Source organism: Adiantum capillus-veneris, chromosome 25, assembly GCF_014529385.1.
Source record: "Adiantum capillus-veneris isolate H3 chromosome 25, ASM1452938v2, whole genome shotgun sequence".
NCBI lineage: Eukaryota > Viridiplantae > Streptophyta > Polypodiopsida > Polypodiales > Pteridaceae > Adiantum > Adiantum capillus-veneris.
The window spans coordinates 97,361,797-97,388,845 of NC_140955.1; the positions used below are offsets into that span (position 1 = coordinate 97,361,797).

General features: G+C 43.9%; 1 protein-coding gene across 1 annotated transcript; it reads right to left on the minus strand.

Moving 5' to 3' along the window:
• Nucleotides 1-8,927: 8,927 nt before the first annotated feature.
• LOC147425347 (L-type lectin-domain containing receptor kinase VIII.1-like) lies at nucleotides 8,928-11,772 on the minus strand. Its single transcript, XM_086500258.1, has one exon. It carries the CDS (start codon nucleotides 11,211-11,213, stop codon nucleotides 9,171-9,173), a length of 2,043 nt encoding a protein of 680 aa, XP_086356384.1. The 5' UTR covers nucleotides 11,214-11,772; the 3' UTR covers nucleotides 8,928-9,170.
• Nucleotides 11,773-27,049: the final 15,277 nt, after the last annotated feature.

Consider the following 27,049-nt stretch of genomic DNA (forward strand, 5'->3'; position numbering starts at 1 on the left):
GCTTGAGAAAGAAGAGAGAGAACACATAGTGCTTAGTAATCACTTCATATGCTTATTATCCAAAAAGACTTACAAATATTTTATAGAAATTGGCTTTTATAACTTAGCCATAATATTTTAGGTCAAAAATTAATATCCTACTAACTCTTTTACAGCCTCGGGACTTATTGATACAATCTAGGAGCGTATAGTCCCGTTGAGCCGGTTTCGCTCATAATTACATAGTCAATTACATGCTTGGATCGAGAATCGCTACATTACAAAACCGTCTAGCTATAGACATTTAGATTTCTATTATAATAAAAAAATATAGTATAGGTTGTTACAAGGGCTCATAGCTCAGCTATGTAGCTAACCTTCCCCCTCATCAATTCTGAGACGTCCACGACACAGCTAGCCGATGGCTAGGTAGTGCCCTGGCCGTCACACTTGATGACGTTTGTGGAGATACTCCAAAGCTTTGTGGTGTTTTATAAGAAGCCCTTTTTCTATAGAGGTAATAAACTACATGGTGATTTGATTCTTTTCTTCAATAGTTGAGTAGACCGCAGACCTTGCACGGAGGTTTTGTACAATCGGGCCAAAGATTATGGATCAAAAGGTGAAGAATCCCGTGTAGAATGCCTCTTCAAATGTTTGCAACTAGTATGAAGGCAAAAACATGAGTCTGGCATAAAACCCATAAAGCACTTCATCTGCGTGTTGGCTAGATAAGTCATAGCACAAAAAAGCTATGTCACTCTATTGTGCCTCTTGGAAAGCCTCTATGTAGGTTAGAAACATTCTTGCTCTCTTGATCATCATGATGCAGGAAAAATCTGAAATTCTCTTGAGCATTTACTTTGTCTTTGCGAGAGTCCAAGCCATATATTCCTTATATGGTTTACCATCTTTGGCCGGTGCTAGCCTTGGGTAATTCAGCCATGTCTAGATGCTTCTTTTTTATGACCTTGTGGTTCTCCCAACCGTGCATGCATGGTACAAGGCACTATGTAGGATCTTTCCTCATATCTTTAGAATCATTTGTGTGAAGTATGAGATACCTACGATTTTGATAGCTAGATTCTTTGCTAGTTAGTATGTGTTAATGTTGAATTGGCTTCATGCTCCTTTACTAGTCTTTCTTTGATTGATAGTAGCTAAAACTTTATCAGTGCGGTATGGGAGAGATTGTTGGTTGCACTCTTCATTAATCATCTTGGGAGAGATTAGGGTGACATTGAGAAAATGCAAAACTCTCCCTTCCCATTGCATGGCTTCCTTCTAGATTTGCTTGGTCTCCTTTGGCACCATAGTCCTGAGCTCTAATTCTACTAAACTACTTCAGCTGGGCATTAATGAGATCCCTGCATCAACTTTTGTAGGTGTGATTTCAAGCATTTTTGTAGACTCACCGCTTGGCCTTGTCAAACATTGTACAGATTGGAGTGCCTCTAAATCTCCCATGGGTGGCTCTAGTGCATCTTCATTTTTCTCTGTTTTCTTTCCTTTGTCCACTAGTGAAACTTTAAGAAAATTCTTCAAAGTTTCTATTGTTGCCTTGTAGGCTTGCTCTTTTTGCATAAAGCTGATTTCCAACTCTGTTCATTGCATTTGCTCAATCTTTAACTCCATCTCCAAGTCTTGGTTCCTCTTGTCCAATGCCTATTGGTCCAGGTTCAAGCCATGTAGCTTCAAGACTATGGGATTTGCTTTTAACTTAGCAAGAAATCCATTTTGATTCTTTACTCTAGCTTTGCTTCAGCTACCTACAGATTAGCACCTTTCAGTTGTGTCTACAGCCATTGTGCCTGCACGTTTGTATCTAGAAAAGCTTTATTTGCCTTTTGTAACTGCCTTTAATGCTCTTCCATAGTAGCAGACAAATGGTCCGTGATTGTGGCCATTGTCTATATTTCTTTTGTGTGTTTTTGGTCCTTATATTGTAGGTCCTTGATCAATGCTTGGGATTGGTCATGCATGTTGTTGTACTCATTATGAAATGCATCAATTATCTCAACCCTTGTGGCTCAATAGTTCTCTCTGTCCCTTAAGATATGAATGCTTCATTGGGGAGTACTTAATTCTATCTTTAGTAGCTCCACCATGGAATGGATATGCTCTTCATAATCTTCTATATATTCTAGAGGAACCATCTCCTTGGCGGCTGGTGTACTAAACTTCTATCAAGTTTCCACATGCTTAGTTTTGCAGTCCACTCTTTCTTTGTCCTCTCTTAGAATCAACTCTTTTGGACTCTATACCTTTGGTGCTTCTCTATCCGCCTATTGTTGACTTTGTTCTAGAGGTGTATTAGCATGCATGTTATCTTCTAGAGGGTCTTCTTGTATAGGTTACAAGGTTGGCCTATTTGTTTTCTCTATAGTCGTAGATGCACATGTATCTTTCTTTGCAGATTTAGTAGATGCTAACGTACTTTCTACATTATCTTTGATGATGTTGACTTTTATAGCTTGCCTTGTTGGATCTTTGATGCGGGTTGTCCCATGCTCCTAAATGCAGTTCAAGTGCTCATAAGATCTTTGTAGATGGCTCTATTTCATAGAATGATAGTAATCCTAGTTGTTAGCTGGCTTCCATTGTGCCTGAATCTTTGTGTACAATATCATATATCTCCCTTGGCAAGAGTTGAAGCTCTTCTGCCTTGTTGTCCTCATTCTTGAATCTTCATGGAAAATGGAAACATGGTGCTCTTCAAGTTTGTCTTTGGACACATAAAACTTATTTGACACTTTGATGGATCTTCCTTCCAACTAGTAGGCTGGTAGCTCTTGTATCCCTTTATTTAAAGTACTCTTCTTTTGGGCTAGCCTTGGGGAGGTCTGTATTGAATGTGTAAGTTGGAAACACGGTTTTTCTTGTTAGGTATATTTTAGAGTGGAAATATCTGTGCATCTCTTTAATTTAAGCTTGACATTGCCAATTTTTGTTTTGATACTTAAAGTATGTTAACCCAAGTAAACATGATATAGCTCAAAAAATGGCAATTCGGACAAAAATTTCCACGCAAGATAATAAGCGCACTTATTATCTAGGACCGAATCATTCCATGATTTTTTGACTTTGAATTAATGCATGGGTAAGGGAATCATGAATACGACATGATTGGATTTTAGAATAACTTGGATCATTGAAGTGAGAAATAGGGTGATCCTTGGAACAGATGGCTTATGGAACTAGTTAACTATGAAGGGAAGTCCAATAAATGTTCAAATTCACTCAAACTTGATGGGAACATATTGTTTAACATCACTTTTCATAGAAGGCCAATAAAAATCACGAAATAAATTCTAAAAAGTAGCAACAAATCCTCTATGTCCAACATAAAGTGGTTTATGCAATTCTTCAATGAGTAAAATACGGAATAGTTTTGTGACACACAATTTCTGTTTTAAAAAAATTATATAGTGTATTCAAGAAATGTGTGCACCAAATTTTCAAAGCATATGCAACCATGTAATTTTAATATCATCATCTTGTGCATAAGTATCTGGCATAGAAACAAATTAAGTACCCATAATAATTGATAGATTATTAAGAGAAGGGTCTTCAATTCAAAGCATCAGCTACAACAGTTTCTTTGTCAGGTTGGTATTGAATCTTGGGTTGAAAACTTTAAATAAAAACAGTCCACATAATGTGCATATCATCTATTAGGGGTTGAGATAATAAATACTTGATACTTTGTGGATTCACTCTAATTATTAAGTCAACGCCCATTAAAAAATATTTCCAAATTTTCCAAACATGCATGCACTACAACAGGCAAATGCAAGTGGATTCAAATTTACAAGTTTCAAATGCAAGTGGATGGTAATCTTGCATGATAATATCACCAATACATTTTCCACTAGCATCAGTGACTACAACAAAGAATGGTCAGTCAAAATTAGGAAATTGTAAACAGAGGTGTATTTATTAAAGCATTCTTGAGTGCTTTGAATGAGCTTTCTTGTAAATCAATCCATACATATGGGTGGTTTTTTTGAACAAAAGAGTCAAATAATGAGATTTGTAAGCAAAATTATGAACAAACTTCCTGTAATAATTGCATAGACAAATGAAAGAATGTAGCTCCTACATATTTTGGGTCTAGGACATGATTGAATAGCTTCAATTTTGTCTATATGTGTCCCCTTTCTTGATACAAAACGTCCCAAATACTCAATTTTAGATTGGAAAAATGAAATCTATTCGAGCTTTATGTATACATGGTTTTGTGAAAGAAGGTCAAAGACACATGCTAAATGTTCCTTATGTTCTTGCTAGCGTTGATTGTTGAAAATAGTCTTTACTTTGTGAGGTGAAGACAATTAAGAGAGAGAAAGTTGTTGTGCCAATCGTGCAGAGATGAAATCATGGATACTATTGTCATCCAAGAGAATTGTGATATCTTCACCCTTACCTGTGCCTCCCTCACCATAAAATTGACTTCAACGTCATTGTCATCAGGAATAGCATCTTTGATGAGGCTAACTTGGGCACCGTTTGGGCAGCTTTTGTTGAATGGTCTTTGGTTGTGATTGCATGCAACTCAATTAGGTTGCCCATTGGAATGGCCATTGCTCTTAGCAGTGTATTTTGTCTACTTATCTGCATAGTGCTTAAACTGAAAACACTTAAACATTTTCACCTTTTTATTACTGCCAGAAGGTTGATTAGGTCATTGATTATTGGAAGGATTTTTGTTTCCCCTCTGGGGCATGTGGTTGTTCTTGTTTCTGTGAGATTGAGAAGGTGTAGCAGAATTGTCAAATCTATGTCTCTTGAAGAAGGCATGACTTTCATTTTTGTTCCTGTCAAAGTTAGAAGAGAAAGGAATTCTCTTATTAGTAGGTTACAATTAGTGTTAGTAGGTTGATCAGTGTGGAGTTGATGTCCACGTTTGTTTTTCTCCGCATTAAGGATATAACTCCAATAGTCTTAGGGTGATACCAATCTTAGTGAGCAACATGCATGAGCTCAATGAGACTATCACATATATCGAGGGACGGAGGTGCGAAATGGATGAAGTAGTAGTAGTCTACGTGGGGTGTCGTGGAAGCCCCCATAAAGGAGGAAGGGGCACTTAGCAATAGGCCATTGTCGGGTGGCAAGGTCATAGGATTCACCATATTCATAATTATACCTAGGGGGTTCCTGGTCTAATGCAAAGGCAACCATCTGGTAGCATATGTGTCTTGGCAAAAACTCGCCGCTTGTGCATGTCTAGTAACCTCTACCAACACTACCTCTTCACATCAATCTGCTTTGCACTCTTGAGCAAGATTGACCATGTCCTTCTTTTGCCACCTAAACCCTTAGATAGAATCCCTTTGCTTGAGACGCATTGATTGCCCGCCTGCCACATAGATAGACCATTGTTTCTCCTCCACCACTACCCCATAATCCCACCTATCCTCCTCTTTCATGCGTGCACCATGCCTCCACGAGTACCTGGCTCGTACGTGGTCCCCTCCACCTCATCTGCAATATCCTCCATCTTCGAGCAGAACATATGCAAGCCAAACACGACTATCACAATCGTTGACCTTATGTTGCTTCCTACAAACAACTACCAAAACCTGGCATTATGAAGACAATAAGAGACTCCCTGGTAGATCGGATGGGGGCGATGATGGAGTGGGTATGCTATCACAGCGCTGCAGCACCGGACACATACCAAGTTTTGTTTGCTCCACTTCTCCTCATCTGCTTCTCTCTATTCAGCTCCGAACCCACACACATAATAAGCCATAGCCCAAGGGGCCTCCCCAAGACCTTCCTCTAGGCGACACATCAATACAAGTAGGTTCTTGTAGAAGATCCTTCCCAATCATAAGAGCGCTACCTCAATGGGCAAGCAGGGGATGATCAACGGTTCAACCATGCCTACGTGTTTCATTATATAAAACAGAGATCTTCAATATCCAGAACCATGTCCAAGAAGAGCTTTTCGTGCAGTTCGGACTCAACAAAACACAGGCAATCACAAAAAGCTCAACATCACTCTCTTTAAGGATTTTGGAAAACGGTTCCTGCTTCTCACTCTTTTGGACGATGATACACTCACTAACACTTTGTCAAAATAATCGATGTTGGCTTCCAGCTCTGTGCAAACCTTCGAAACGAGAGACAAGTGCTCTACTTTCATCTCATCGACGTTGTGCTTCTACAAAGCATATGAATGGTACGAACATGCTTGTCGACAAAAAGCATACACGAGGTCGATTATTAAAAGCAAGCTTGAGCTCTAGATGGCCATGCGAGTTGGCATGAGGACAATGGCCTAGATCTTGCCAAGGGCCACGTGTTGACTAAAGCATTTTCAAAACCACATTAGGCTTAGCAAGTAAAGCTTGTCCAAGTTCAAATACACCCCCAAACCACCCCCCCCCCCCCCCCCAAAAAAAAAAAGAAAAAAATACCTCTAAATTTCCAATACCCCAATACTTTTGGTTTGTTAAGAAAAACGTTCTTTGGGAACACTAGGGTAAAAGGGCCAAGTTAAGGCCACTCAAGCGCTCCGAGGAGGTGTCGCATTTGTGTTGCACTGTTTTCGGCTTGGAGGAACGCAATCGAAAGCTCTTTGCAAGGCACACATGCAGTAAAAGGATCATCGTTGTCGGAGATCTGAAGGCGACACACAACAACGACGAAGATTCTCTGTGTAACAAAATCAGCCCTGAGAAGCAAGCCATATCAGTGGGGTATAATGCGCCAATGCTGCTAGCAAGGATCGAGCGCAAATCGTGCGGCCCAGGATCAATCCAAAGCTCACGTAACCAATCATCATTCATCGTTCGATGTCCCACAACTAGATAAAATTGACCTTAATTTTGGGGGTGGGCACGTCCTTCTAAAGGGGGGCGGCTTTTAATTGGCCCCTTTACCCTACCCCAACTTGAAACCCTACAACCCTGCACGGATTCACACGCGGACACACACTCACACATGTTTTTCTAAAGTAAAGATCTTTTCCTTGGGCCTTGCCCATTGTGGGCGTGTCCCAAGAGTAGGTGGTTGCCGAGTCCAAAGCCTCAAAGAGTCGAGTTTTTCGATCGGCCACATAAATTTATAAACTAAGTTTAGTATACAGTGTGGACTTGGAACTTGGAAGTCGGAAACTTTGGTACAAGAAAACTATGAAGGTATGCACGCAGCACACTGCACAGTAAGTTAGAAAATGGAAGAGAGGTGTCGATATGTGTGATTTGAGAGCGTGCGTGCGTGCGCGTGTGTGTGTGTGAGAGAGAGAGAGAGAGAGAGAGAGAAGAGAAGAAGAAGAGAGAGAGAGAGAGAACTTGCACACATGAAATTTTGAAGATGCACAGAGAGAAGAAGAGAGAGAGAGACAGAACTTGCACACATGAAATTGTTGGAGATGCACATATGAAGCTTTCGGCGAGATCATAATTGCCTTGTCCACGTTCGAGCTCCCGACGCGGACCACTAGACTTGCGGATATTTGTCAAACATGCCTTGATCATAGATTTGTCAGTTGAAAATTGAATGTGATTAACAGAGATGCCTCACACACATCTTCAATACAAACTTACAATGTAGCCTGATGCAACCAAGGCAAAAAGATTGTCGATCAGTCGGCAGGGCGTAGGGTCCGCTTCTTAATGTGTATATACATGGTTAAGCAGAAGCTGGTATTCAGATTCGAGCTATGTAGGAAGAAACTAAATGTCACTTGCTAGTGCTGGCATGAAGGTATCATGTATGCAGCCAAGTATATGTTGCTTCAAATGTAGAGGCGAAATGTTGGGGTTTGGATTTACAGCACACAGTGGACACACAATGTGCACAAGCAGAAGGAAGAGAGAAAGAGAGAGGTGTCGCAGGAAGGAACAATCCCAAGAGACCTCAAAGATCTATCCGACGAGTCTTGAACTCAAGACCTATTATGCTCAACCTTCAAACCACTACCCCAATGCTGGCATAGACTTTGATCTCCTGTACTGCCTGAAGCTATTTGGTAAGTCCCCTTGGGCATTACAAAGCATTCATAAACTGCGGTGCTATAATAAGACTATCAACACCAGTAAGATGAAGTCATCATGCGGCCCACCTTCGGATAGACACAACCAACATAGAACCAAATGAAGCTGTCCACCCTGTAAGAGCTTTTCTGATCATGCCAACCACAAACAAGAATCGCTAGAGTTGATCTTATCACAAGTAAAAGAGAGGTGGCAGATAGCATAGATCAAGAATGATATTACACATTACTTTGTGCAACCTTATGAACAAGCATAGCGAATGCCTATGCTTTCCTGCAGATGGGAGAGATTAATGGTTAGGGAGTGTGTGATTTGCAAAGTCCTACCTAAACCCCCACACCACCTAAAATGAATTAAGAAAAAGATTAATTTCCAAAAGCCTGCCTTAGGCTGAAGATACTGTGGGGAATGCCATGTCAACCACCTGAGCCAAAACTGTCCACACAAACCAGGGGAGGATAACCAAACAGACGGCTACAATGATGCACAGCCATCTCTCTAGACTCTCTAGACCCCTCCATAAGTATGTCCCCTTCCTCCTTTTTTTTTACCACCAGCGAGGGGAAGGTAGTAGGGAGAACTTTATACATATCTATGTATTTACAACCGGACTTGCTATACACATCACACCCATACCGTGGGAACAACTCCCTCAATGGAGAAGTTGGTAGCACCCATCAAACACAGCCCATGAGCCTCAAACCCTCCACCATCACAAAGGCTGAGCCAGAGCTAAGCTTTTCACTCCCAACTTCGCAGCCATAATAACATCCAAGAACTTCATTTTCTAGTACTTCCATGGATTCAATTGCAAAATACACCGAAAAGGTTTTCTCTTTAATGAATCATTTCAATTGGAACATTTCCATTCAGTGCAAAGTCTGTAATTCAACAATTGAAGAAATGAGAGATTTTAACAATGCCTGTTTCTCATGTAGAAGCACTATAAAGACACTTTTGTAACAGTTACAAAATTATGAAGTTGTACATCATAAGGGGCCCCATGCTGGCGTCCCCAAAACACCCAATGTGCCCACTTTCTCATGGTTACATCCACTCATATAACATCTTTAATCTGACCTTTTATATGGTAGACCAGCTCATTGAGAAAATATGCAAAGTACATAATGCAACTGTTTGTCACTTGCTGTCTGCATGAGGCCACCAAGGAGGTAAAGTTTGCTATGATGCGAGAAGCTCATCGATCGCAATTTGTAAAGAGGCTCGCACATTGTCGGGGTTGTGTAAAGTTGCCAATGATTGAGGAGATTGTTGCTTAGAGGAAAGGGGTAAGTTGGGAAGAGGGCAATCACCAAGGAGGATGCCATGTACAAGAGACATGGGAGGGCGGAGTTCCAGGTCGGTTGATGTACAAAGGAGCCCCAAATGAAGCAAGCACTCCATCTCATTCACATCAAAACACCCCTTAAGTCTCTTGTCAGCCGAATTGAGCACATGACCTTGTCTCTCAAGCTCCCATACCATGTCGAGCAAAACATCGCCATCATGGATGGCCCTTCTCCCACATGCCACCTCTAAGACCAAAATCCCAAAGCTAAAAACATCTGCCTTTGTTGTGATTTTGCCTGTCTCCACCACTTCTGGTGCCATGTAGCCAAATGTGCCCTCAAGCACCATGGCATCTCCCTTACGCTTCCCACACACCAATCGCCTCAACCCATAATCACCCAGCCGTGCATTGAAGTTGTTATCCAGCATGACATTACTTGACTTTATGTCTCTATGTATAAGAGCGATGTGCTCACTGCTCTTCTTCTTCTGGCTTGTTTTCGACGGACTTAGAACATGCGAATTGTCGACGGTGTTTGCTTCATAATGCTGGCCCTCATGCATGTGCGCAAGACCTGCGGCGAGGCCTGTGATTATGTGATACCGTTGGGACCACGACAAAACATCATAGTCCTCACTAAAGAGGTAATTGTCCAAGCTTTCATTGGGTATAAACTCATATACCAGTAGGAGTTGCCCCTTCTCTAGGCACCATCCTTGCACAGGCACAAGATTGTGATGGGGAATGCTGCTTAGCAAATGCACCTCGCACAAAAATTCATCAAGCCCTTCCCGGGGCTCTTTCACCACTCTTTTCACGGCAACAACAGAGCCAGAATCCACAAGCACTCCTTTGTAGAATGACCCAACACCAAGCTTCTGCTTTTCACTAAAGCCTCTTGTGGCAGCATAGAGCTCTCTATACGGAAAGGGTCTGGGAGAAGCACACGACGACAGCTTGGAATCATAGTACTTGGCTCTTCGGAAGTAGCTCTCACCGCATAAGTGCGCAGTTGCCATTTTCCATGAGAGTAATCCGAAGACCAAGACAACAAGAACCAAGACCAAACAGATAGTTAAAGCAACAGTTGTGCCATTTTTACCTTTTGATGCTTCCATCCCCATGTTCGAGGATATCGAAGGCTCAGATAGACCCCAGCTTGAGAATGTCCATGACATCAGAGTGTGAGCTTCATTGCTAAGACCCGTCGACCCCGAAAATCCGACATACATATACTCATTGAACATTCCTGCAAAGCTGACTTTGGCATCTATAAGGGGCTGTATTGGCTCTATAGAGTCTACACTTATCCTTATTTGCAGATTCTGCAATGCTCCATCATACTTGATCCAAGCTGTCACTACAGACCCATCATTGAGCTGAACCCCCACATTGCTTGCATTGTTGTAAAGAAAGGAGGTGATGTTTGTTGCATCCAACCCGATGTGATTACCATTCGGGTCGTGCAAATCGTCATTCTGCCATGTGTCGAATTCAACAGCAAAAGTGTGGTCATTGGGGCCTCCGCTTGCTGGTGTGAAGGCGCCCAACCGGTCGCCAGAGCTCCCAACTGTGTAGTTGTCCGGGACAATAAGGAAAGCCATGCCATCCCCCTGGTACGAGCTGTTGACAGAATATATGCGAAATGAAAATGATGTCGTGAAAGATGCCGCTTGACCCGTCTGAGGATCAACCATCCTTATCGGGGTTCCACACAAGAACCTGCCAGCACTGCCACCCATCACATCGGGATCTTTGCTCGACGTGAGCTCAATAAGCTCATGGCTCTCCACAGCATCCCCAAGGAGAAGGAAACGCGCTGAATCGTCATGTGGGTATGAGAAGGAAATGGCATTCTGGGCTATGGAAAGCTGGAAGGTGGGCAAAATATGCAGAGAAATGAGAGCTAAAAGGATTACCTGAGAGGGGCGCATTTCAAAAGGGTCAAAAAGAGCTTCCTGCAAGCGATGGCTTACTCTGGCCAAAAGCTGGGGAAGTAGCTGAACTAGGGAGTGGGTTTTGCAAGGAGAACCACTTCAAAGGTGGGTGCGGGAGTAACAGCAGAAAGGAAGCTATGGGGAGCTTGTGGGGGTGCAGGGGGTAATGTGCAGAACTACTTAGGTGAAAGGCTGGATATGGAAATCTGCAAGAAAGCAATGTGCGTGCGTGCGTGCGTGTGTGTGTGTGTGTGTGTGTAGTCGATGGGACAAGATCATCATCACTCGCAGAAAGAGAGACAGTGAGGAGAAGAAAACCAGTCAGTGGGTTGGAACTTGGAAAATGGAGCATTTGGAATCCTGACCCTAAAGCATGAACACAAGCTAGCAGCTCTAGTGCAGCATGTGAAGCCTAGATAGATCGAAACAGCAATGGGTAGCACCGTAGGGCGTGCAATTCACATCAGAAAGAAGAAGAGATAGCAGGAGAGAGCATGGGCTCAGCAAAAGCCTGCAAACAGTGCAAAGTGCATGAGCGTTTGTCGAGCATTATAAAGTGCAGACTCCTGAGTCTCAAAAGAAAGCACAAACATTCATAATGCTAACAACCCTTGGTCCAAAATGTGAAGCAGGGAAGACCCACCTTTCAAATTCTCCTTTGTGGGACCTCCATTAGGTACTCCTTTCACTCAATATCATTCGTGTGCATACCACCTTAAGGTTCCACACTGAAGTGAGGATCGTCCCCACCCAACCATCTCTCTTTCTTGTGATGCGCACATGGAGGCGTCCACCTCCGCGTTCGTTAAAAAAGGGACTGCCACGTCAAACCAAGCACGCCACACCCCTGTCATAAAGAAACGGCTCATTCGCCGATCTCATAGCAATGACCTCCCTCCCACACGTTCATGTGAACGCAGCGAAGTTCATGAGCTAGCGAGAAGGAAGCTCGATGTGCAGAGAGCTTGCAAAAGCTACTACAGGTGAGGTAGCGCTCACTGCAACACTTTCCACCCTGCACACAGTTCATCAGCTAGGCAGTGGCAAAAACGAACACTTAGTTCAACAAGTCATGTGCGCGAACAGAGGATCGGCGAGCCCCGTTTCAAAAGCCATTGAATGCAAGAGCAACATATCATATGCTCTCTCTCTCTCTCTCTCTCTCTCTCTCTCTCTCTCTCTCTCTCTCTCAGGGCGAGCACATGCAAGGCTCGTGTTCGGTTGAGCGAAATTGTGAACACCTTAATGTCTGTGAATGGTGGGAAGAGCCTCCAAACAAAGATTCAGATGGGCGGCTTAACTAGCTAGGCTAGTAATTACCAAGGACAATTATTGTGGTAATTGATACAGTGCACAGTTAGTCAAAGGCCCAGTCCGAGGGCTATAAATAGGGCTTACTACTCAGTTTTATGGGGCTATCTCTAATCACTAGGACTCTTCAATATACATTGTTTGTATTTTGGAGCTCTTTATGCTCTTGTATCTTTGTAACTCTAATTGAGCTCACACTATACTTGGCTCACATTATTATACTTGCTTACACTAATCTGAATATATTCTAGTTCTAGTCTCCAATTTCAGTGTTCAGTCTCAGTTTCCAGTTTAGTTTATATTTCAGTTCCAGTGTTTGCATTTCATTCCAGTCTTGTCTGATCTGAAGTCGTAACCTGATCTGAACTAACTCCAACTGGCCAACCTGGAATAGCTATCACAAGTGTTCAACTCGTTCCATTTTGGCAGTCTCACTGTGGCTTGAACTAAGTTGCTCTTGAAAGAAGACTATCTCCCAATTGGTGTTAGAGCTATCAGGAATCAACCATGTCGCTTAGACAAGTTGCACGTAGCAAAATGCCAGCGGCCAGATTCATGGATGATCCGAACCGTGTCAACCAAATCCAAAAAGAGTCAAAGCGAGGCTTTGATACTGAGAGAGAACCTGGGAATGAGACAGATGTTCCTCCAGGACCATGAACAACTTATGAACCAAGGGATTCTCAGCATTCGACCCATCCCAGGCAAAGGCGTGCAGAGAGAGCCGAGAGGCGCAAACCTGATCTTATGGATCTCATTGAAGTAGGAAACATACTGAGGAAGGTGAGGGCAGCAACCAAAGTCACCGATCAGCAAGACATAAATCAATAAAGCAGCTTGAAAAGGACACAATGATTGAGAATGATGATTACCATGGCTGGGAAGCTGATACAGATCATTATGCTAAGAGACAATCCAAAGACCGAAAGCCAGTTCACAAAATCAAATATGGTCACCAGGAACATTCTATTGACCTGAAAATCTCATTTCTAGTTTTCAAAGAAGGAAAGAAAGATGACCTATACATCCAAGATTTCGAGCAGTATGTTGAACTCAAGGACACAGATGAGGACGAATGGGGGGAATAAATCCTCAGACACGGAAAGAGGCAGCTAGAAAATGGTACTACTGGTATCACTTGGCAGCTTAGATCATACAATAAGCTAATTAAATCATTTCGCTTGGAGTATTCAGACAATAGGGGTGATGAGGACATACTATGCGAATTGGATGAAATCAAGCAAGGCAAATTGTCGGTTAGAAGCTATGTGGAGAAGATTAAAGAATTGACCAAACAATTGCAAGAGCCTCCATCATAAAAAAGGATGTGAGCCTGGTTCCTTAGTGGTTTCAAAAGCAAGAAGTTAAGAAAACATGAGGTTCTAGCGTCCACAAAGAAATTTAATGATCTGGTTCAAAGAGCATTGAAATTGGAGCAGCAAGCCAAAAAGGAGAAGAGACACAAGAAAAGAAATTCCAATGATGGTAAGTCATTGACAGAAGGGTCAGAGTCCAATACTACTTCCAACTTATCTGAGAGTGACTTAGATGGAAAAGATAAAGCCAAGAAGAAGAAATCATGGACCAAAAAGTTGGAAGAAATGTCGAAGCAAATTGCTGAAATAGCTGAGACAAGGCCTTCAATCAAAAAGACAGAGATCTGGTGTTCAAAATGCGAATCGAGAGACCACATATCTTATGAATGTTCACAATGCAAATATTGCAAGGCTTATGGGCATGTATGGAATAAGTGTGGCATTAGGATTCATAATTTCAAGAAGGGAAAAGATTTATCTGACGAATCCCAAGGCAGTAAAAGCAAAGGGAGCCAATGGTTCCAAGGACAATGAGACCATCACAAATATGGTAATGGCCGAGGCAGGTACCAGGGGGGTAGGTAGAGAGAGGTATGTAGGGAAAATGAGAGAGAGAGAGGGGGGAGGGGGGGGGGGGGATATTTCATTCAATGCCCACTAGGGGAATAAACTACGGGGAAAGAGAGAAGGGGTATCTGAAACCGAGGGCGGCCGGCTAGGCTGGGGTATAGACAAGTGGGGGCCTGAGGGTGATAAGGCCGGCCAATAGAGGGGGGGGGGGGGGGGGGGGGGTGCCATGCCTGTAGAGGTGTCATGAGGTTTACCAGGCGGTGTCGAGCCTTCCAACAGTGTCGCCAAGGCTCCAGTAGAGGAAAAATAAGTTTTTTTTTCTTTGATTTTCAAAAATCGGCCATCATTAGCCCTCTCCCTTTGGCTAGAGGCATTCATGCTTCTAGCCCTTCCTCTGCATCTTCAGCTGTGGAGTTAGAGGGTTCTCCCTCTTCTGGAATGTCTAGCATGACTTATGGATCAAACCTAAGAAAATACCTTTTCAGTTTCCATCCATTGACCCTAGTCTTGTGAATTCTCCCATCTGCTTCCATCAGCTTATAGCTGCCGTTGTCATAGCGTTTCTTGATGATGAATGGTCCTTCCCATCTGGGTTGAAATTTCTTGTCCTTCCTGGTGTTGAATCTGTTGTCGTATCTCAGCACTAGCATACCTTTTTCCAGTCCCTTTTCTTTAAGCCCTTGATTGAAGGTGAGCCGGCGTCGTTCTGCCTGCGCTGCATAGTAATTGATTGCTTCTTCCCTATCTAGTTGGAGTCTCTCCATATCCAAGATGTGGTTTCGGAGATTTACAATCGGACGATGTATCTGGCTATCTGTACCTCAATGGGTAGAATTGCCTCCTTCCCATAAACTAGATGGAAAGGGGTGAAACCTAGTGATGTTCGGACCGTTGTTCTGTAGGCCCAAAGAGCTGCCATGAGATGTTAATCCCAGTCCCCTGTGTGATTGTTCACCTGCTTTGTGATGATTTTGCAAATCATTCCGTTTACCTTCTCTACCAGACCATTGCATTTGTGGATAGTATGGTGTGGAATGTTGGCGTGTGATGCCTAACTTCTTCATCAGTTTTCCCGGTGAATCCTGGTCCTCTATTTGATATTATCTCAAGAGGAGTGCCAAAACGGCAACAGATATGCTCAAAAATGAACTTTGCCACCTCTTGGGCTGTAATGCGGGTGGTGGCTATTGCTTCTGCCCATCAAGTCATGTAGTCTACACCCACTATGATGTATAGTTTACCTGATTGGGCCCTTTGTAAAGGACCAATTGCATCTATTCCTCATTTCTCAAATGGATCATATGAGATGATAGGAGTTTGTGGCTTGTAGGTTAAGGTGCGATCATTGGCCACTTGACAGGCCTTACATGTTTTACACCAATGATGTACATCCCTGTTCAAGCTAGGCCAAGAGTATCCCGCTTGTAGAATCTTCCTATTGGTGATATCTAGAGCAAAATGACCGCGAGAGATGCCATCATGGCAACTTGAAATTACCTTTGTGATCTCACTAGAGGTTGGCACCCGCCTGAGAATTTGATCTTTGCCCTTACAATACAAGTGGTCGTTTACAAGGAGGTACCTAGTAGCCTTCCTTACCAGCCACTGCTTCTGGCCTTTGGTGTATCCTGCTGGACATTCTCCTGTGTCTAAAAAACTGACGACATCAGGCATAGCATCACTACCTTGAAAGAGGGGTAGCCTCAGTTTGATTGCTCCTACGGAAACGTTTTGTATTCTCTCTTTGGCTAGAGAATCTGCCTCCTGATTTTTTGCTCTGGGGACATGAAATAGTTTCACTGCTTCAAACTTCTTTAGAAGGTCCTTAACTTGGCGTAGTTGACCAAGTAAAACCTGATTCTTACAAACCCAGGTGCCATTTATCTGCCTTATCAGAAGCAAAGCATCACCAAACACATTTAGGCGTTGAATTCCTTGTGAAATACATTGTTCCAACCCAAGAATTAGGGCTGCATATTCTGCTTTGTTGGAGTGGGAGTGTAATAACTGCCCAATGGAGAACATTCTTTCTTACTTTTAATTGAAAATGACTGTGCCTGCTACAGACTGATCAATTGTTCTCTTGTATGCTCCGTCAAAGAAAAGAGAGTGAGCTCTTTCTAGCCTAGGAGTCTCTACCATTAATGTTTCTTCCTTTGCTTCCGTGTTGACCTTCAGCTTCTTCTCATAATGGCGATGAGTGAGAATTCCCGCTAAACTAGCCCTGGTGGAGTTTTCTACTTGCATGGTGTAGTCAAACTCTTGTAATCTAATCAACCACTTTGAGATCCTAGATGAGACATCCATGTGTCGCATTACATATGGGAAAACCTCTTCCATTGTCAGGATTGCAAAGGGTCTAGGCAAGAGATAGGAGTGGAACTTTGTGGTAGCAAACATTAGTGCCAGAACCATGTGTTCTACTTCGGTAAATCCCCTTTCTGACGGGGTCATGACACGATTAGAGAAGTAAATAGGACGCATGGAAGAAGTTTGGGGGTCCTTTTGCGTTAGCACGGCTCTGAGTGTATCACTTCCCACACTAGGGTTCACATAAAATGGCTGGTCCCACTTAGGAGGTGAAATAGTGGGAAGCTTAGCTAGGATTTGCTTTACCTCAGTAAACTGCTGCTCATTCTCTTCACTCCATGAGAAGACATCCCTCTGGGTGAGCTAGGGGAAGGACCACTTGGGATAGTAAGTGAATGAACTTGCTTAAGTATCTTACCTTCTGAAGGAAAGAAACCAGCTGCTTAGCGGTGGTGGGTGATGATAAAGATACTAGGGCTTGAATCTTGCTAGGGTCAGCCTTGATCCCTTTTGCTAAAATTACATGACCAAGGAGAGTGACTTTGCTTTCACCAATGTGACACTTATCCACGTTGAGCTAGCCACCCAAGGTTTGCAGCCTGGTTAAGCCATCATAGACTTTGCTTAAATGAAGGGCTCGTGAGCTATAGATGCAAAAATCATCTATGAAAACCCGTATTGATGTTCCAAAGTAGAGTTGGAAAACAAAAGTCACATAGCGCTGAAATGTGGCCGGGGCGTTAGTGAGGCCAAACGGCATCACTCTGTAGGCAAAGTATCCCCAAGGTGTGATGAAGGTTGTCTTCTTCTGATCTTCCTCCGCAATGCTAATCTGGAAGTATCCTGAGTAGCCATCGCACATTGTGTATCGTTCATGACCTGCCACTTCATTGAGTATTTCATCCTGGAATGGGAGGGGAAAGTGATCCCTCTTCGTGGCTGCATTGAGAGGTTTATAATCCACACAGACTCTCCACTTACCATTTTTTTTTGGTGTGACTACTACAGGGGAGACCCATTCTGAGTCTTCGACGGGGTAGATGAAACCTGCTTGTAGCAAACTTCTCACTTCTTTAAGCAGTGCCTCTTGTTGGATTACTCCAAGTCTTCTGAGCTTTTGTACTACGGGTTTACGGCCTTCCTTGAGTTTTATGTGGTGTTGCACTACTGTAATTCCTGTGATCTTATCATAGCCATCAATGAACAAAGTAGTGAAGTTACCTAGCATGGAGACATACTCCTTCCTTTCTTCATTGGTTAACTCATTTGAGAGCATTTTTTGTAACTTACGTGCATCCTCCAAGGACTGCATACCTGATGATCCCTCTTGGTTTGTCAAGGGTGTTTCAAATTGTGTCAATCTGTTTGGGTCTTTAAGAATGACCCCCATCACTTCGATGCTATTGTCACTTCCGTCGGTGGTGGTCGTCTCTTCTCCTAAGGTGAACGAGTAGTCGCTGGTGGACTCATCTTTTGAAGCCTTCAAGATCATGTTGCACTGCTTTCCAGTCCTCATGTCATAGAATATGGACTTCCCTTTAGCGTCCTTCATCTGAATCATCTCGGTGCTCCAGTCTTGTTTAGCTTCCATAGCCATAAACCAAGGCCTCCCAAAAATGATGGGGTAGCCCTCCCCTTTGTGTGGCATGACGAAGATGTCTACCTCCACTTCTGTATTGAATGCTTTGACTTTGACCACATTTACAATGTCCACGCATTTCACTCTTACATTGTTTGCCATCTTGGCTCGACAAGGTGCCATACTACTTACCTCTAGACCTAGATGGTGCATCATCTTTTCACTCATGACGCATATTTGTGCGCCACCATCTATGTATACATTTGAGATTCGTTGCCCCTTGATGTGAGCGTCCATGGTTGGTAGGATGTCGTCGAGATCCCTTCCAGAGATAGCCCCAGCTATCCTGGGCCTTGATTTCCTGGTGCTTACCATTTTTGTCCATTGCCTCCTCATCCTTGGTGCAAGGTGGAGTAATTGGGGCCAAGTTATCTTCGGGCCCTGCATTAACACATCCTGAACTAAGTCATAGGGTTTTGCATACTCACCTAATGAGAAGTCCACGATGTCTATCTTCCGTCGCGGTTTAGCTGCTTGTTTGCTAGACTCGGCCTTCCCTTTCATCTTCTCTTCTCTTTGAGATGCTTCCTCGTGCCTGGCACGCTTCACTCCCATAGCATCCACTTCTTCTACCTTCGCTTTCCCTTTGTGATTCTCTCGAACTGATTCTTCTACCTTTGCCTTCCCTTTAGCCTCCAAGCTAATAACACTCACTGCTTGGTTCACAGAAGGTGGTGGGGGTAGTGGCGGAATGAGAGGTTGGGGTGGTGGTTACTGTTGTACAGGTAGTCGAAGGATTTGGATCGATGGGATCGGTCCTGTTGCCCAGGTGGTGGTGGTCTTGCTCTTGGCAGAGAGATCTAGTTCTATCTCCCTCCTCTATTGAAATTCTACCTCCTCGGGTGTGGGCAGTAGTACATTCCATGGCCATCTTCCCCGCAGTTGTAACAATGGTACTCTTTGTTCTGCCTTCGTTGTCCTCTTCCTTGTTCTGGATTCTTGCCAGGTGCATGCCCTTGCTGCACCAGATGCACGGATAAACTCTCTAGTTGGGTGGTGATGCGACTCAGCAGGTCTTGCTGCTCTTCTGATGCCTCTTGTGGTTGGACTCTATGATTGGCTGTTGCAGTCATCACTGGGGTTGGTCGGTCCGAGCTTGTTTCCTCTAACTCGTTTACTCTTGCTTGCATGCGCAGCTTCTTGTCTTTAAGGCGGGCTACTTCGACTACCAACTCATATGTTGCAGGAAACCTTCCCTTCACCTTCTCTCTAAGCGGCAACCATAGACCAGCAATGAAACGGTCCTTCTTTAGGAAATTAGGCTCTCCTTCGCCTTCCTCCAGTGAGGCAACCCATCTCTCCCATAAGTCCACAAATTTGGACTCGTAGGTGGCATACTCCAGTAGACCTCCCTACTTTAATTCTGTCAGTAGCTGCCATAGCTTCTCTGAGGTTGTGCCTTCACCAAACCTCTTTACAAAAGCAGCCCTTAACACATCCATGCATTCTTGGTAGCCTGGGGCAATGCATTATACCGACTTGGCCTCTACTTTCATCAGTAGAGGAAAAATTCTAAGTCGTGAAGCATCGTCATCTTTGTTGGAGACGACACAAGCAATGTCGAAATCATCCAAAAAGTCGGTGGTGAGATCCTCTCCCTTCTTTCCACTGAACGTGGGGAAAGAAACACTTGCCATGGTAGTGACTCAGGAAATTACGAACCGTTTTTCTTTTTTTTACATTAACAACAGTAGCGGCTCATAACGGCTTTTTACAGGGGTGGATAGATAGATTAAAACAGGATAAAGATAGAAACATTAAAGGAATGATGATAATCCAATATGGGGAGAATGATAGGATTTGGGGAATTGAGGATTTCTCCTAGTACCGCCGCACCGAATAGGTATACGTTATTTTGTTGGTAGAAGACTTTCCTATCTACATAGATATTCACATGCATATGCTGCAGAAATCTGAACGGGAATGCCGTCGGCCCGTTTTCCATCATGCACAGAGGGTGGAATACTTACTTATACTCTTACCGTGCCAGTGTTGATGAGTCGGCACATCCACAAGAGGTCGTCGCCTTTCATGGGCTCTACCTTTCCTTCGTTGCTCAGCACGTACGAGGTGATGGCGACACGTCTGACCACTCCCAGCCTCTTGGCTAATAGCAATTGCAGGTAATTTCCGTAGTCGGCGTGTTGCATGAATTCTACTCCATTCAGTTGCAACTCATCCCCAGCCCACTGGGTTTCACCCGTGGTAGAGAGCTTCTTCAGGATAAGTTGTACACGGAGAGGAGGAAGATCCGCCACTCGCTTTCCAAAATAGTGAGAGCAGTAGCCGAGCCACTCTTCCCTAGGACATGGGAATCTTCTTACCACTTCTTCTTCTGGATTGTCGAAGTGGATTGGTAGCACTCGCATGCGTCATGCAAATTGGTAGGCGACCTTCCGTCGCTTAGCTTCGGATGACTTCCTCTTTGGCAAGCTGGATACTACCCGGCTTTCTAAGCTTGAAGCACTTGCTTGGCTAGATGCTTCTCCCTTCGGGGTCATGTGTTTCCAGACTGGCTTAACTTCTCCTTACCTTTGGCTCGAGCAGTCCCTTTAGGCCACTTTGGAGTTATAACTTTGACTGCAGTTTCTTTAGGGAAAAGAGGCCTCACCGTTTTCTTCCCTTCCTTGATGTGAATGACTTCTTCATGATGAACATCGGTGCAGGCGATTTCAGCCCTTTCGCTGCCTTCGTTTTGCTGGCACTCATTGACAGTGTGTCTTGGTTGACAACAGTGATGGCACTTCACCGACCTCCCACCTGATGCTCTCAATCTATGGTTAGAACGAGCAACACGAGATGGAGAATTTACCTCTTGAATACTGACGACACAACAGCCTGGCAGTAGTACTTCAATGAAGGCGGCGAGTGCATCCTTCATCTCCTCTTCTTCCGTCCTCTAGTTAGAAAATTCCTTCAGCCATTCGTCCATGATTGATAGTGGGCGTCACTTTCAGCATTGTAAACTGAAGGGTCTTAGAAAGCCCTCCTCTGTGGGGGCACCAAATGACGGGAGCAAAGCGAACCCCGAACCTCGACGGCCTCTAAAACACCAGGGGCCGAATGGCGCCTCTCGAGCCTATCAACGGTAAAGTGAACAGGGGGCACCACCTAGCTTTGAGTGGCTAGGACGCAAACCACGATGAAATGAACACCGCAAACTTACACACCGAGAGAGAGAGAGAGAGAGAGAGAGAGAGAGAGAGAGAGAGAGAGAGAGAGAGAGAGAGAGAGAGAGAGAGAGAGAGAGAGAGAGAGAGAGAGATTTGCAAATGATGAAAACCTCGGGGGTGTGAGGGAGAATTATTTCTGCAGTATTTACAAATGGCACGCCGTGGTGGTAGAGAGGTAGGGAGAAAAGATGGTGCAAACTACTTGGTGCGTTCTCTAAGACGACTCAATGATCGTGGAGCTTGCTATCAAGAGCGTGTGTGCGTGTATGCATCGACCTTTGGAGTTGAGAGGTGGACATGGCTCCCTTCGCATGGTGAAATTCCCAAGGTAAACCCAACACACAAGCCCCTTCCTCCCCGTGATTGTGATAGTGTCAACTCTTCCCACTACACTCTACCAAGTGCTGACTTCTCATGAACTGCCCCCCCCCCCCGATAGTGACCTCTCAGTGCCAATTTATAGGTGTTGATTGCTTGGATTATGGTAATCCCCCTATGATTAGGGTAAGCTTAATCGGGGAGACAAAGCAAGTGGTGGGCCCGATGTGGTTGACCCCTGCTTTGTTTTGGGAGGTTATTAAAAGATGAGAATCTCCAGGCGGGCCTTTGTGAACATCACCTAGAGAGAGGAAATTTACAAAAATGGGAATTTTACAATGGCTTGGGTGAAAACTGAAGAAATGATGAAAATACCCTATAAATTATTGGAAACGGCGTCGTGGTTGCGTGTTGCCGGAAAATGGTGTGTTGCCGGTGCGTCGGAGTAGAACGTACTTCTTTTCGGGGTCGTCCGGGGCATGCGTTCGACGCATTTCCTCTTTTTGTTGTTGGAGGCGTGTGCTTTGGGTCCTCCTTCTTTTTCGTTGTCATCGTAGTCGTGGAATCCTTCGTTTTTCCTTGTATTTATGTGCGTTTATGTGTGTGTGTACGTATGTGCATGTGGGTGGATGTGTGTGTATGTGTGTGTGTGTGTATATATATATATATATGGGTGCAATTCGTGAGTGCGTGTGTGTGTATTTGTATGTGTGCGCAAGTGTGCGGTGGGAACAGGGCTTATCTATATACTGTATATATATATATATATATATATTTTTTTTTTTCTGTGTTGGCGGCCAGCGGCAGCTACGCGAAGATGAGGGGGGGGGGGGGAATGGTGTGTGTGTGTGTGTGTGTGTGTGTGTGTGTGTGTGTATGGTGTATGTGTGGGGTGTGTGTATATTTTTTTATTTTCTGTGTTGGCGGCCAGCGGCAGCTACGCGAAGATGAGGGGTGGGGGGGGGGGATGGTGTGTGTGTGTGTGTTGTGTGTGTGTGTGTGTGTGTGGTGTGGGTATAGAGAGAGAGAGAGAGAGAAGCTCTGCGCTGCGCCTGTACAGGCCGAGAGGGAGAGAGAGAGAGAGAGAGATTCGCGGGCGGTGCTCGAACCGAAACAGAGCGCGAGAGAGGGAGAGGGGATTGGAGGTGTGTGTGTGAGTGTGAAGGAGGGAGAGGGTGAGGGTGAGTGAGTGTGTGGTGGGGGGTGCATGGAGTCCGGATTCTTGCGCTGCGCCTTCGGGCTGAGAAGAACGAGAGGGAGAGAGAGGGGATGAGGTGACGTGGATAGGGGAGAGGGAGGGTTCTATGGCGGGTGCCCACTGTGGGGGGGGGGGGGGGGGGGGGGGGGGGGGGGAGAATATAAGTGGGCCAAGGGAGGGGAAATGAGAGGGTGGCGGGGGCGTGGATAAGAATACGTGAGAGCGGGAGTTCACATGCGGCTTGACACAGAGAGAGCGCGAGAGGGAAGCGAGAGAGGGGTCGGGGTGAGTGCTCGAGGCTTGCGCTTGGCCGAGGGTGGCCAGTAAGGGGGAGGGGGGGGGGAATGGAGGGTGAGGTGAGAGAGAGGACATTAGAGAGAGGTATGTAGGGAAAATGAGAGAGAGGGGGGGGGGGGGGGGGGGAATATTTCATTCAATGCCGCCGGGGGAATAAACTATGGGGAAAGCGAGAAGGGGAATCTGAAACGGGCGGCCGGCTAGGCTGGGGTATAGACAAGCGGAGGCCTGAGGATGATAAGGCCTGCCAGTCGAAGGGGGGGGGGGGGTGCCATGCCCGTAGAGATATCGTGAGATTTACCAGGCGGTGCCGAGCCTTCCAACAGTGTCGCCAAGGCTCTAGCAGAGGAAAAATAAGTTTTTTTTTTCTTTGATTTTCAAAAATCGGCCATCACTGGCAAAGAAGATGCCAGAGCAGCTTGAATGTTCAAATGCCCGAACGATTTGGAGGGAGGTGGCGAGCAGCTAGGACTAGGTGCCGCAACGGTTGGAGGAAGCCGAATGCTTAGCCAAGTGGGGGAGTGGGGAGTGCGCTCTAGAGAGAGAGAGAGAGAGAGAGAGAGAGAGAGAGAGAGAGAGAGAGAGAGAGAGAGAGAGAGAGAGAGAGAGAGAGAGAGAGAGAGAGAGAGAGAGAGAGAGAGAGAGAGAGAGAGAGAGAGAGAGAGAGAGAGAGAGAATCCATTTCTATTTGGCGAGTTGTTGTTCATCAGAGAGAGAGAGCACCTAATTGGGAAGGAGCAAAGCACCTAGCGGCACGTGTAGCTGCATGTCAATGTAGCACTTAGCTGGGAAGGAACAAAGCACCTAGTGGCACCTACAACTGCTAGGTATTTAGTCTCTCTCTCTCTCTCTCTCTCTCTCTCTCTCTCTCTCTCTCTCTCTCTCTCTCTCTCTCTCTCTCTGTGCACAGTTGGGTGCTCCGGCACAAATAGCGGTTGCAATAGTCTCCCGGGGTCCATGAAAAGCTAGAATTATGTGTGTAATTGTTGGTTTAACAATATACGATTTCCATTTGATTTTTTGTAACAGCAGGGCATCCACGAAATTGTTACCTGATTCCATGTACAATATCTTCTGAGTGGCAACTAATTTTTAAGATTTGTTCTTCTATTTGACATGTTAAATTAAGTCGAGCAAGTTCATTGAGGAGTGAGTACTTAAGCATACTTGTGCCCCTCTTGTAAATTAATTAGCCCATTTTGGTGAGAAGTTGAGCAATGACACTGTGTGTGTGTTATAGTTATACGTGTCCATACTCGTACAATTTCAAAATTAGATTTGCATGGACACATTTTGTTTTGTGTTTGTGTATTCGCACAGTGGCACCTAGACAATGTTCGGGAAAGTGTGCCTCAGCTTAGCCTTGATCTGGTTGAGAAACCAAATTAGCCGGTTTAAGAGATGGGGAGAAGGAGAAAATTTATGTGGAAAATTTAAGAAATGAAAGTTAAACTGCAAAAAATGCCGATTATTCTGCAAAATTTCCTCTTTAAATCTATCTTAAAGGGAATTTTGTATGTTAGTGAAGTTCATTTTTCCCGAACACTACACCCAGATGTTGTCGAGTGAGGCTATAAGATCCCTTATTCATTGAACCACAAACACTCCAATGTTTGTGGATAGGGTGTGAGGTTAGTACTTCAGTATTCATATATATGAGTTCTTTCCTAGATCGTTGCAAGGAGGTAACGTCCCCCCATGACCATTAGCAAATTCCCCAAGAACACAACCATCCCAATTTCAGTCATGATAGGTAATCATAGCTACCTGCAACATTGATAGTGGCAAGGCTGGCTACTAGGAAAGCAACCACAGGTACTCATAGCATAAGAGTGATTGGTGTGTTAGTCAATCTACGTTGCATTATGCAAGCCCTATAATGGTTTATATACCTCTTTTCATAGGAAATCATGTATTTTTTAATAATGTGTGGATACCCATTTAAAACCTTTTCGATCAAAAGTGTTTTGTATCCAAAACCTTTTTTTATCAAAAGTGTTTTGGATTGAAAACCTTTTTGATCGAAAATGATTTCTATAAAGGCAATAATAAAAGAATTTGTTTCACCATTGGAGTTTCTTCATATTTGAGAGTAGTTTGAGAGTTTATAACTCTCTCTCTCTCTCTCTCTCTCTTTCAGTAGGAAGGAAAGACAGAGAGTAGACTCCATATATAGAGAGTGAATAGTAATAATAGACATGAGGAAAGTGAACTCCTCTCTTTTGAAGTAGAATCTCTCTCTCTTTCTCTTTCTCTCTCTCTCTCTCTCTCTCTCTCTCTCTCTCCTTGGGTACTTCAAATGAATATAATCATAATTATAACTCTCTCTCTCTCTCTCTCTCTCTCTCTCTCTCTCATTGTGACTTTTTTCTATTGTGGGGAGAGGGAGAGAGTAGACTCCATATATAGAGAGCGGATAGTAGTGATAGAAAGAAAACACTCTTTTAGATGAAATGGGAAGATACCACAACTTTGGGACTGATTTCAATGCCTATGGATTCTTATTTCTCATTTGATTTGGAAAAATTTCATTTATTTTGGGAATGTTATAGATAATTCTTTTTGTTGAGGACTTGTGTTACATTAGACAAAGAGATAGATTCTCAAGAAAATGGTGGTGTTGAGAAACACCTTATTTTGTCCCATCCAAAAATTTATTTTCATGCTGGTATTAATTAGTACTTTATAAAATCATACATAGCCATGAATAACAAGAAAAACAATATATATGAAAATGAATTGCTATTCAATTTCTCCTATTAAGCTAGCTTGTGCTTTCTCCACAACATTAGATGGGATTTTAATTGCTTCTGCAAGTCTTCCACCGCTTGGAGTCCATGACCACACAACTGCATCAACACATTCCCAATGTTTTGGGTTAGCAAGATTGCAGCACCAATTCTTTTTCCAACAATCCTCATACTGTTCTTGGATTGTGGGATTTTTTTTTGATGTTTTGGTGCTCAATATTGAATGAAATTTTTCTTGTAGTTAGGAGATGAGATGTCTACATCAACATCTGACTCTGCAACTCCTAGCCATATCGTATATTCTAGATCTACAGGTCTTACAAGAACAAAATCCCCTTTCCTACATCAATTTGAGGCCTGAAAGCTTCCTACGGCCTTGCACTTTGAGGACCAACATAGTGATCATTCAATTCTTCATATCCTTGAAACTCATCAGTGTCTTCCTCTATCTATTTCATTCGATGACTCCCTGTAGTCTTTGGCCAAAATGATGTATATTCACTAGTTTGTTTATTGGTTGGTTGTTCAAGCTCACTAATTATGTTTTGGCAATAAATAATAAGTGGCCCCATGTATTTTGCTGAATTGTGGTCCTTTCCCTTTAGTAGAGCCCATCTTTTCCAGAATTCAAGATATGTCTTAATCCCTTGAAAAACAAGTGCACTATCCGTCACATAGTCTGCTACTATAGGCACCACATCTAGACATCCTATTGGAAATTTTGGTTTCCCTTGATCATCTTTTTTCCACAACTCAATTATTAACTCCCTTAGCATCCAATCAGGTGATTTGGGGTGAATGTTGTACTGCATTATTGGGATTTCACTTGCATAAAGAAACACAATCAAAGTGGCTTAGAGTGTCCAACAAGAGCATCTTGTCCATCTCACATGTACCCTTTAACAAAGGATTTGAAATCAGGAACTTGCGTCATCAGAAATGGTGCTGGAG

Bases quoted from the DNA above. Each gene is read 5' to 3' on its own strand.
- LOC147425347 (XM_086500258.1), bottom strand. From the start codon at position 11,213: ATGCGCCCCTCTCAGGTAATCCTTTTAGCTCTCATTTCTCTGCATATT.